General features: G+C 36.6%; 1 protein-coding gene across 1 annotated transcript in view; it reads right to left on the reverse strand.

Annotated features, from left to right (window-relative positions):
* The window catches only part of LOC116997754 (dynein axonemal heavy chain 5-like), a 148842-nt gene that overhangs the window by 84755 nt on the left and 51604 nt on the right, over nucleotides 1-12483 (reverse strand). Inside the window, exons 42-45 of the mRNA XM_033062842.1 lie at nucleotides 8996-9183; nucleotides 7562-7756; nucleotides 1732-1866; nucleotides 529-718 (exon numbers count right to left, since the gene is read on the reverse strand). Coding sequence (XP_032918733.1) covers nucleotides 529-718; nucleotides 1732-1866; nucleotides 7562-7756; nucleotides 8996-9183 — 708 coding nt within the window. The remainder of the gene's footprint in view (nucleotides 1-528; nucleotides 719-1731; nucleotides 1867-7561; nucleotides 7757-8995; nucleotides 9184-12483) is intronic.

Here is a 12483-nt window from a genome sequence, read left to right on the forward strand (position 1 = left end):
TTGTCTAACTCCCCTCATCCAGCAGGAGGAAAGCTTATTTCTCCTCAGTATAAATGGCAAGAATCAATCACAAAGAAAACACTTGGAATTATATCACATGGATGGTAGAATCTACCAAAATAAAGGTTTGAGAAATTATTTTTTGTAATCTTCTCAACATTACAATCTCACAGTAAATTAAACTTGAGCTTCATGACTGAATTTTGTCTGAGGGCAACAATTGTTTTCAGATTACGGAACAAAATTGCTGTTTCTGGATTTGAATGAATATATTTTAACTTGTTCTATAGAAATTTCCATCATCAAAGGCCACACTCATACTCCCCATAAAAATGTAATAAAACAAAGAATTGCACACTTAAAAAAGGTCATAACAGCTTCCTAAGCAAAATACCCACATAGGCTTCAAAAATGACATCTGTTCAATTTTTTTAAACATTTTTCATGAAATTAATCTGCGTTCTAGTGGTAGATGTAAATGCAGTCTCAAAAACAATGTAGTCTCAAAGCCTCATCTAGCATGCTAACCATGTCGGACTCGTTGAGTTTCATACAGCTGAATAAGTTTAAGTATCCATGGGGGATGAGTAATAAGCCCGGCTTCCTCTGTCTGTTTTTGGATGGCTGACTGTAGTTCAGGATACCCAGATTTATCCAGAGTAATTCCAGGGAATAGGTCATTAATGAGACTCATAAATAAAGGTTCATCTTCATCCACCTGTCAAAGATAAAGTAGGGGGAAACACATTATTTATTTATCTAAATTATTATTATAGTTGTAAACAATCTTTAAGAGAAACCATTTAAAAGATGGCTGTGAAAATCTTCTCTCTTCCAAAGTAAATATTATAATTATCCATCAGTTTTAAGAAGTGAGTTTCATACAATGAAATCGCAAGTAGCAATTTCTAAATTAAATGCTTTAGGCTGATAAAAATTTAAACTTAATACAGTTTCCTTCAATGTATACACACACATATTTCTTCATTTGTTACATAAATCAGCAAGATTTATTCCAATCATATTTTGCCTTAGAATTTTTATAATTTTTTTCTTTCTATAAATCACTGAAATGTTGTTATAGGTTTGAACGCAGGTACCAATGTGCTGAATAGATTAACACCAGAAACAGAGTAATTGGTTCCATCATAAAACTGGTTCCAAAGATAAATACACAGAATCTAGACATGCTATAACCTTTTAATTCCAGCAATAAAAAGAAAGATGAATACTTTAAATAGTATTATCGAAAGATGTTACACTATACAAGTAGGTATTAGCTGCTTCCAATTACCTCACTTAATGCAATTCTTATGATGTTCTGGAAAGGCAACAGACTCCCAAGAAATGTATAAATTGAAATTCTGGATTAAGAAGGATCTTTGGAGACATTATTAAGAGTTAATACAATGTATTCTTCCTTTCTTTCCTTAGGGTAAAAAGAATTAAAACCAAGTGCCAATTAGAGGACCAGGTAGATCCCCCAGGATCTCATGGTATTTCCAAAGATTTTTTCAGCTAAAGCTTATGATGTGTTTTCCTCTCTTTAAAAGACAAATTGTGCTCACACAGTAACTGTATTCTGATTCTCAACTCACTTATAAGTCATATTAAAAACTGCAAAATAATGAATCCAACTGGTGAAGAAAAACAGCTTTTCAAAGTGCATAATAACGAGCCTTAGAAATGAAAACAAAATACTCTGTTGGGGAAAGTCACCAGTTACAGTACCAGTTTGGAGAGGTTCATGTCCCGCAGAACTCTCATCACAACAGTTTTCTCTGGCTCCTGGGGATTAGATCTTTTCACTGCTCCAAGTGTTCTTAAAACAGACAGGATATTTCTAAGCCCAAAGTCGTAGTGAACCTTAAAATAAAGCATAAACAAAATTGAAACTATAAAGATCAAATAAATCATAAATCAAAACAAAAATCAAGAGAGGACTGAAAATTAGATTCCTAAATAAATAAATGTTATAGAACTTCTCAATATTGTTGTCTTTTCAAATAGATTTCCAGGTTTTTTGTTATCAAATCATGAAGATATTGTCTAGTGTTTCATGTCCATATCAGAAAATGTACTTTCTGGTGATACAGAGCTCACCCTTGTTTCCCAGGCTGACAAACTGGAACAACATACTGTGTAAATCCCAAAATTTTCAGCAAGAAATAACTTTTTTATTAGGTTTGCAGATGATACCAAATTGGTGAACTAGATCACAACTAGAGTTCAAAATTACCAAGAGGAAATCAATACATCATCTGTGTGTGAAGCAATTAAAGAAAGGCAAGTGCAAAATACTAAAGATGGTAATAACTAACTGCACAAATAAAGAGTAACAACTCTTCCTCATTGAGTTGAGAAACAAATCAGGTGCATAAAGTTTTGCAAAAAAATATCTGACATTGGATTGATGTCACAGGCTCTCCAATGACTTATCTGCAATTTTAGTGGACAATAAAAATACTTTGGACAATTGAAAATATATTTCCATTGTAGTTGACATTTCCATACTGTGACCAAAAGTTGGACTCCACATTTAAAAATGAACCCTACAGAAGAGAAATTTGAAAAAGAAGAAAAGTCATCAGTTGACTAGAAAATATATTGTATCAGGAAAAAGTAATACAAAATCTACTGTAAAAGTAGGGAAAGTGAATGTGTAGGATGAGTGATGATAAAAGGCTTCAACATGCAAAAGATACCTGCAAATAGGAAGACAGGAGGAATAGAAAGGAAAAGAAGCAATGCACTTAACTGCAGCAAGGGGGATTCAAATTGACTTTTAGAAGAAAATAATTGTGACCATAACAAAAATGAAACTTTGGAACAGGTTGCCTGGGAAACTGCAACCTATCCATCAATAGACAATGTCAAGAACACTGACAAACATTAATAGCAAATTATTTAATTAAAAGTTATTTTTGCTCCAGAAATGTAGATGGATGATTACTCGAGGCTCTGCCCTGCCTCATTTTCTATTATTCAATCAGTGCCAAGTTGTGACCGGTTGAAAAAGTTAGGTATGAATACATAGCCATGTACTGCCAGGAAATCTCATTTGCAGATGGAAACATTAACACAAAAAGATTAACAAATTCATGTGACATTGATGAACTCAGATGTCACCTGACTTCATCATTTAGTAAATTGCATGTGTTAGTGAAATTCCCAGAAACATGACAAGGACTGATATATTTCTTTTTCTCCATGCTAGATGACCATCATTGACATATTGGAATGAGTTCAGCAAATGATGACTATGTGAGAGGAAGAGAGGTAATCTCAAAGTCTTCAACAGGGGAAATTGCAACGGTTTGCATAATGAAAAGATTCTCCACAATAAGAGTGACCAAACGCAGAAATTGTACCCAGAGAGGCTGAATATCTCCATCCTTTGAGATACTCAAAAAGTGCCTTAGAAACCTGTTCTAATGTGCTGAGCAAAAAGTTGGACAAGGTGACCTCTAGAGGCTAGAGGTCCCTTCCAACTTATACAAGTCTGTGATTCTATAGAAGTGATGACTTTGTTAAATCTGAAGAAATACTTTTATATCTACCAAAAAATTTAAAATAAGCTTAAATTACTTTTAAAGACTTGCTGGTGCATCCAGCACCCATTCATGATGAGTGGTTCAAGGTGACCATCCTTTATTTACCTTAATCTGTTTTCTAGTTTTACAACTACTTTGCCTTTCAGACATGGCACAGAATTTACTGGCAAATGTAGATTATGAGTTATTTCTTTGCTACATCTTTTAGCAGCAATCTTTAAGGACTTTGCTGAGCAAAATGGACTGCAGTGGTATAGCTGATATTCTTGAAAGAAAGAATTAAAAATCTGAAAAGTCTCTGTACTAGAAGCAGAATTTGCTCCACATGGAAAAGAAAAAAAGGGTATCAGTGATTTGCTCCATATGAAAGCACCTTAAAGAGATGATTCTCAAAAAGGGATTATCACCTCATTTGCTTTCAAGCTTTGTTAGGTTTTTCTTTTCAGTTTCTGTTTTTTCCGAAGCTGTATGAGGCTTTGTGGAAGGAGGTTCTAGGGAAGAAGTCCTGTAACAAAGCCAAATAATTCACCTTTGGGGCTCTGTCAGAATAACTCTTTCACAGGCTTGTGGACACCTTGGGCATCCTACATTTGCTAAGGACTATTCTTTTACTTCACTGTTTATTGTTTTTCTTTACTGAAGGAGATGACAGTCAGACAGGGTGCCTTTGGCTACTTGTGAGTCAGAGTTTGTCTTTATACAGAGTCTGCATTTCTGTGTGCAAAATGTCTGGAGGACTTCATGTATTTCTTCCACCACATTCCTTTTGGATTTTCTGCAAGGTAAGTTCAGCTGGTGAAGGCTTGTTTGCTTTATTTCCTTCTGTTGATATATTGTATTTGCTGAAAACAGGCAATGTTCTGCCATTTCCTATTGCGCTGGTTCTTTATGTGACCCTGATCTTTCCAGTCAACTGCCTGGAAAACCTAGCATTACTTAACTTGGAATTTCAAATTTACCATTAAAATTTTGAATGTATAAGTTTCATTAGAAAAGAAAGATTAATACGAATTATAGACTCACAGAATGATTTGAGTTGGAAGTCACCTTAAAGAACATCTAGTTCCAACCCCCTGCCATGGGCAGGGACACCTTCCATTAGACCACGTTACTCAGAGTCCCATCCAACCTGGCCTGGAACACTTCCAGAGATGGGGAGTCCAGAAACTCACTGAGCAACCTGTTCCAGTGCCTCACTACTCCTTATAGTCAAGAATTTCTTCCTAATGTCTAATCAAATATGCCTCCAAGAAATACTGTCTGCACTTTATAATTTTAGTTTTCTGACTCCACAGAAACAATTTATGTCCCACTGTTTCTGTACTCTTATAAATATGTTCACTTCATGAGATTTCCATATCTAATCTGATGAACACATTAGGTCTCTATTTATATAATCACATATTAGATGTACTCCGAACCTACAACAGACTTCAGGAACTTCAGTGTTTCAAATTATTTCATTACTACTATAGTAACACTACACATTCTAGTGAGGAAGTAATGGACCCAACTGAGAAGCAGAAGATCCAGTCTGTGGTGGACAAGAGAGACATCAAGGATGGTGGAAAACAGTGTGGAAAGCAACCCTTCTCAAGTGCATGTGTACAGATAAGGACAGGTGAAGAGAATAGCATCGTGGCAGAAGCTCTCACAGCAGAAAGAGGTACTCATTTGAAGTGCCTGCTTCCTAAGGCATGCAGCATGACAACAAAACAGGGAAAAATATAGCTGTGTATGCAGGTACAGGGTTATAGCCAACTAGGAAATGTGGGGACATAGGTACAATGGATGCATACAGGTTCTTTAGGAAGGACAAGACTGGATGGAGAGATGGGAAACTACCCTTTAAATAGAAAGAGCAGGAACTCTTTCCCTTAGGATGGCTAATGAGCCAGTTGAGAGAATCTGTGTGAGAATTAGAGGGCTTAACAACATTGTGGCAGTTGTCTGCTGCAAACATCCTGATAAGGAAGAAGCTGATGAATCTTTATTTCAACAACTGGAATTAGCCTCACCTTTGCAAGGCCTGATCCTCACTGTAGGCTTGACACACCCCAATATCTGCTGGAAGGGCAACCCAACAGGGAAGAGCCATTCCAAGAGATTTCAACACTGTCTCCAATAACATCCTCACAAAGTGGTGACTAGACAAGGTGGTCAGACACTTCAATAGCTTTACCAAAGAGGCTGTACAGTGTTTATCCTTGGAGATATTCAAAACTTATCTAGACAAGGTGATGAGCCACCTGCTCTAGTAGATCTCACTTTGAGAAGAGGTATAGAACTTGTTCACCTCCAGGAAAAAAAAAAAAAAAGTTTTTCTCTGATTTTATGACTGTATAGAACAGATTTAGAAAAGAGCAGGACTGTCCAAAGGGCTGCTCACAGGCACAGGCAGGACAAACTGTCATACTACCATGGGTTTGCAGAAAGCTCTGCTTCCTGGCTCATGCTACCAACTGTAGTAATCCATTGTATGATATATGACATAAATGGTTAGAAGAAAGATCGCTATAGCAGGCTTCTCTGATGGACACTGTAGAAATGTTAGGTGGTCCTGAAGAAATTATAAATATGCATGGAAGACTCCACAGACATCATGGTTTACTTAGTAAGAAGTATGGAATTAAAGTTATAAAAGAGATATAAGCATATGACACAGATATAGAATTGTGATGTAGTTGAGTGTAAGTGCTGTGCCTATGTGCACACCCAGAGCACTTGGTCATTAATTTTAGTAAATATCAAGGAACTTCCTTACTAGCAACAGCGTATATGAGGCAAAGGACTGATCTGAGACAAGGTGATTGAGCTACCTGCCTTCACAACAAAGCATTTCAATAACTGGCACAGGAGTTTTCCAGGTGGGAATTTCAGACAGTTTTACAGAGTCCTCCGGGTGGTTCCTATGATCCCTAGGCCAACTGATAAGGCTTACTTATGTGCTTCAGTATGTTGATTAATGTGATAAATGGAGAATCTCCTTATCTCAAGGCTCCAGAGTGCAATTTTTGCAGAAGAAATGACCAAACTGCACAGAGATTGCGGCGCTTATTGTCCAGATGCAGTGATCATTGCATATAAAACACTGTACACTCTTAAGATAGTTAAAATAAGTTTCTGGGTGTGTGCATTAAATTTTTAAGTACACTGTCCAAGGGTGAACCAGTTCCAGAATCTGTGACAACACAAAACAAGCAAACCACTGATACCTGCTTATGTGCCTTTTCCATGCTGAAGGAAAGAATCATGTCCTGGACAAAAAATGACCCCACAAACTGAGGTAATAAGAAAACTTAGTCTTACAAAGACCAAGCACTAATAAATATGTGGTATAAAACTAAAATTATAGTAGTATAATATAGTAGTATTTTATAGTGTAGTATATTATAGTATATATAGTAGTATAGCACAGCATAGCATAGTAGTCAATTAGTACAGGTTCATCACTATCCAACCAAAGCAGGCATTTGAGCCACAATTTATCTACTGTTCATATGATTTCTCATTGAGAGCCTCTAGTGGACAGCCAGCATAGGGCATTCAAAAAGAAAGAACCAGATTTGTTTTTCTTTAAATACTCCATCCCAAACAGAGCAGCAGCATTTTCTTTCTAGTAGCACTCAGCAAGACAGAGCCTTGTAGGTGCTCTGTAGTTATTTACAATTCTTACACTGCCTCTGAAACAGATCTGGCCTTCATAAATGAAGACACTGAAAAATGTGCCCTCTGCATGTTCAGCACAGCAATATACACCATTCCTCACAACTTCTCCAGTAACTGCACTCTGTTTAAGAATCACAAATCAAAATTCCTATATTACTCAATTTACTGTGAAAAATAAAAACCAACATGATCATTTCAGACACTGTTTCTGGAACTTGAAACTGAAAACCCTAAAAAACGTATAGCCTCACGAGTGTAAAAATTTCATATTCTATGAAAGTATATTATCTCCATATCCTTCCAGTGACAGCTTACAGTTGGACAAATATTTATTTTACCTGTTTAGATAACTGCTCTTCACAGAGTTTGTAGAGTGTATAGAATTTTTGACTAAGGACTTGGTTGTCTCGGAAACCAGCACTTGCCAGCTTGACTCGCATAATAATGCCACGGTCAGGCACCATCATGGCAACCGTGCGAAACTGAATCTTCAGATTTTCGGGAAGTTCCTGTCGCCCTGCATAGCCAGGGTTCTGAAAATGCAATTTATAAACTCAAACAATATGTAGTGATGGCAGGGTAGGAAGTTTTGTCTTTCCTGATAACCATTCAGCAAACATAGGAGCGAGACGATGAAGGGATAACTTGAGCATGTCACAATTACACATCAGTACACAGTTGCCTCAACACCCAGTTCATGAAGTATGGGGTATCACACATTATTTGGAGATATCCAAGACTCACAGCTAGAAACAGACAGTCACTTACACATCTTGCTTGAGCTCTTTTAAATGGTTACTTCCTCAGAGTCTTGACAGTGTTCCAGTGCTGGAGGTTACTGTCCCCTGTGAGCATTCCCAGACCATTTCAGCACAAAGTCAGTCACGCAGTGCAAGCCATCACTGAGTATAATTTAAACTAATGGATCTGACCTTTCACTGAAGATGTCTAAGTCATTCATATGAGTACTGCACGGCTCAGTTGTGACAACTGTAGTCACTAGCTGTGCAGTGATACACTTCTTAATCTCTTTCAGCTCTTTCCAAACTGTCTTCCCCTGGCCTTTGCATGGCACTTATTTGCTCTGTTTTTCAAGTTACAGTGATATCAATAATACTTTTTCAAAGGTAGGACTTCCTAAAATAAAGACAAAGGCTTAATTTGAGTTGTAGGTATGTAGGTAGCTAAGGAGGGAGAGATACAAAGATGATTTAAGGGATTCTTATACTTTCCTGGTGCTTTGCCTCCTGCACTGCTAGAAGCAGTCCACATGCACCAAAGATAAATCTTCAGGAGGCCAGTGAAACAGAGTGAGGGTGGTTTCCCTCATGCTGTCTTCTAGGACTGAGATCAAAACTTCTTCAGAGGTGGTAAAATACTGATCTGACCAGCTACAGTAGTCCTTGCAGTGGTCAATTACTTCTGGTTTATTTTGACAGACTTTGACTAAAACTATGAGGGGGTTAAATTTAATCTCAATCTGTCAAATATTCACCTAAAACGTCCTTAAAATACATAATTAATTAATAAATACATACATATCATTAATTAATACATAATTAATGATAAATACATACCTCAAGTCCTAGGATCCAGTTAAAAATATGGACAAGAGAAAATTATATCATAATTATTTTACCAAATTATTGTTCAAGTTTCATTAACTAATTTTGAACACACAGTTCCAATATTTCAACAGGGAAATTTCAATAGGAAATGGAATAAAAAAGATTTTTCACAATGATGCCATTTACATGTATTTACAGACATACCATAGTCAGAAATATACCAAATTCTCTGTCCATGTCAACAACGTCACCATCAGTGAAAGTGAACTGAAGTTTCTTTTTTTTCTTACACTGAAGTACAATATATATCTGCTGAGCAGCCACTGATAAAACTGGAAGTTCAATGCGGTTAAATTCATCAAAGCAACCCCATGCACCCGACTGAGCTAAACCTAAGAAAAGCAAAAAGAGAAATATTCTGTTAAAATAGCAGATCAAACAAGAGTAATTTACATACAAAACAAAGCATGTTCTATACAACTTAGTAGAGAGAACAGAGAACATGAACACAGAATAAAATGAGAAGTAAAAATTCAAAATAAATAGGGTTGTGCATTAATGACACACAAAAAGTATCACCCCTTGCATGAAAGATACATAAACTTCTTTACAAAGAATCCTAGAGTTCTATAATAACCATTAGGCTGAAAGTGTTAATTAATACTGTATATAGTACCATATAGTAGCATAAATGTGCATATAGCATGGAAACTCATCTATGCAGGGGATGAAGTTTCAAAGATGAGCTTGAGAAACACCTACCTAAATGCAAAGCACAAAACCAAACATTTCTGGTAGAAGCATATCATTTTATAACAATTAATTAATAGGTAAAAATTACTGGAGATTAACACGCTATTGTTCGAGAGAGGAAAGAATCTGGTGTTACACTTAGTATTGTTACATGGAACAGGCCATGGAGTTCTAGACAGACAGCAGTACCCACAAACATCATTAAATTAATGGCTTTTGGGAGAGTCAAGTACTCCTTCTTCAGTATCATGCTAACAGGATTGAAATAGGAGAGTCCACAGCGGAAGCCTTCCAGAACAGTAGTGGGAAGCTACATAATCCCCTGCTCCTCCACACCCATTTCACAAGAGACCAAGGCTAGTAAATCTATGCAGGAGTTTTATGGATGCCATCCCTTCTTTCCCAAAGACCACATTGGACTAGTATTTCCAATTGCCTGGCTCATACCTACAAATGTTCAAAAATGTTTAGTTCACTCCACTGACTGGTGGAGCTCAGCTTGGCTTAAGCAGTTTGAGGGCAGTACTAAATGCAGAAATAAAGCAAATGTCCAAGAAAAAGTATTTGCGTGTGTGCAGTGTTGAATAACCATGCCCAGAGCTCCCCTGAACCCCCATATTTTATATGGTAATGCCTATAGCACTGGTAAAATAAATCTATGAGTGGTTTATGTGTAAAGTTAATTCCTTAAGAACTTTATATAGTTCAAGAGAAAGTATTCAAAAATCAATCACAATACTATCAAGACATATTCTTTCACTTTGTCTGGTTTTCTCTTTAATTTTTTTTCTTCTCTTGCCTTTGCTCAGCCTGTCCTTATAACATGCTACTTCCCTTCACTCTGCTTTTCCTTGTCTGATCTTCTCTTGCCCTTTAAGATGTTCATCCAAATGCCCTTAATGCCACTTTTATGTTTCTTTTCTGACATTCATTTTTCATGTTTTTTCATGCCCATTAACCAATTATTTTAATAATGCTGCATCAACTGGTCTTTTTTTACCCATGTAATTTTGGAAGAACAAAACTAGAGGAGTCAAACCAGGTCAAAATCAGAGGTAGTACAACCAAAATTGGCTTCTTAAGGCTTGATTCAGTCAGGGCAATACTGAAGATCTTCCATGAAACTTATCTCAATTCCATATGTAACCTTTCCCTAAACTGCTTCTAATTAATTTCTGTAATATTATAAAGAAAAAAAGATACTCCAAAGGAAAAGAATGTGATGAGAATGGAAAGTTAGATGGACCTAATTAAAACAAAATTAAAAGCAGGTGGAATATACACAAATACCAGTATGCCATAATGATACAAAGATTAAAGTAATTCTATCAACAGATACCAAATTTAAAACATTAAATACTCAGTCCTATTGATATTCCTCTTCTTTTGCAAGGAATATCTGGGCCCTGGATGCCCTCAACAGCCCTTCCTGAGGTTTCTATCCAGATTCTGTCTTCCAGTCCAGGAGTTCCATCGTAGCTCAGGCAGGTCTGAACAGGATTGTGGGCAGGGCTGTGCAAGTCCCATTTCCTCTTACCCAGAATTTCAGAATTAACTTCCTGGAGGAGTTCCACAGTGTTACCCCCAGTCCTGCCCCCTGCTGTTTCTGACTAAACTTCCTAGATGGATCCTGTATCCAGCTGGTCATTTCACATTGTCTGATCTCACTGGACTGCTGGTGGGAACAAGCTGTCCACAACCTGCCCTGCTTAGGCACTGTGTGAAGTCCCTGCTCCTGCCTTTGTGGTGATCATCCTGGGCTCCTGGCTCATCTTCCCTCATGGAGTTGCTCCCTGATAAAAAAACTTATTGCAGAGATTTTTTTAATTCATTTGTCCCCTTTTGTAACATGTGTTATATGAATCTTAGGATCCATTCTAAAAAGAAACCCAAAAAAGTGGGGGTTTTCTGCTTTGTTCATTAAACATAAATATCTACTCTTCGAGATAGACCAAGGAAAATCTCTAAAGTTGGATATTCTTTAACTAAAAACTTAGTTCCGTATAATATGGTCTCTTACTATCTGTGTTTTAAACGGGTTTGAAAGTAATTTCTCTGTAGAATGGTGAGATTCAGTTCTGACCAAACAAATTTTCTTTGGGAAAGGAAAAAAAAATTCACTTGTTCTGTAATGCCACCTGCTGCATGGAGCTAAGAAACCTCATTCTCAAACAAAGCCAATATCCCACAGCTTTGAATAAACTCAGTTCTTGCAAAATTATTTCATTCTGGTGGTGTTGAAAAAGTAAAGAATAGACACATGTATGCTAAAAACACACACACAAGCAAAGGCACAGCAAGCAAACTCCCCGCTGCAAAACAATGAGACAGTCAGAGACAATGTAATTTTGTCATATGGTGAATTAAATTCTGTTCCCATGCTGAACATATGATGGTTATCAAATACAGAAACAGAGTAAAAGCAGAAAATAAAGGAAAAGACTAAAGAGATCTTTAATTATATCTAAAAAATGTGGCAATGCCCCTGCCCCAATCAGTACAGATCTCCTACGAACCTAGTTTGTAAATGATGACTCTCACAGAATAGCTATTAATCCCAGACTATAAAATGCATATCTGCAATGCAGTGCTATGTCTCTTTCTATGTATTTCTCCACATTTTTTCCCCCAGATTTAACACAGGAGTAGAGCTACAGTGATATAATTCAATGGAAATGTCACTGAAACAAAGCTCTGTCTAGCCAAATACAACCCAGAAGCAGCAAACTAAAAAGTAATTATTGGTTGTGAAAGAATTTAAAGGATGCCACACTAGTGTATTCACCTTCTGAATTAAGATAAATATAAAATCTTATGTTAAATACTGCATTAAATACCAAATCAAAATAAATTACTTCAGGTAATACTGGAATTGTCTGACTGCAATTATAGAAAACAGAACCAAAGAAAGCACAACTTTTATACTCATCCACAGGCAA

The sequence above is a fragment of the Catharus ustulatus genome, chromosome 1 (genome assembly GCF_009819885.2).
Source record: "Catharus ustulatus isolate bCatUst1 chromosome 1, bCatUst1.pri.v2, whole genome shotgun sequence".
Taxonomy (NCBI): domain Eukaryota; kingdom Metazoa; phylum Chordata; class Aves; order Passeriformes; family Turdidae; genus Catharus; species Catharus ustulatus.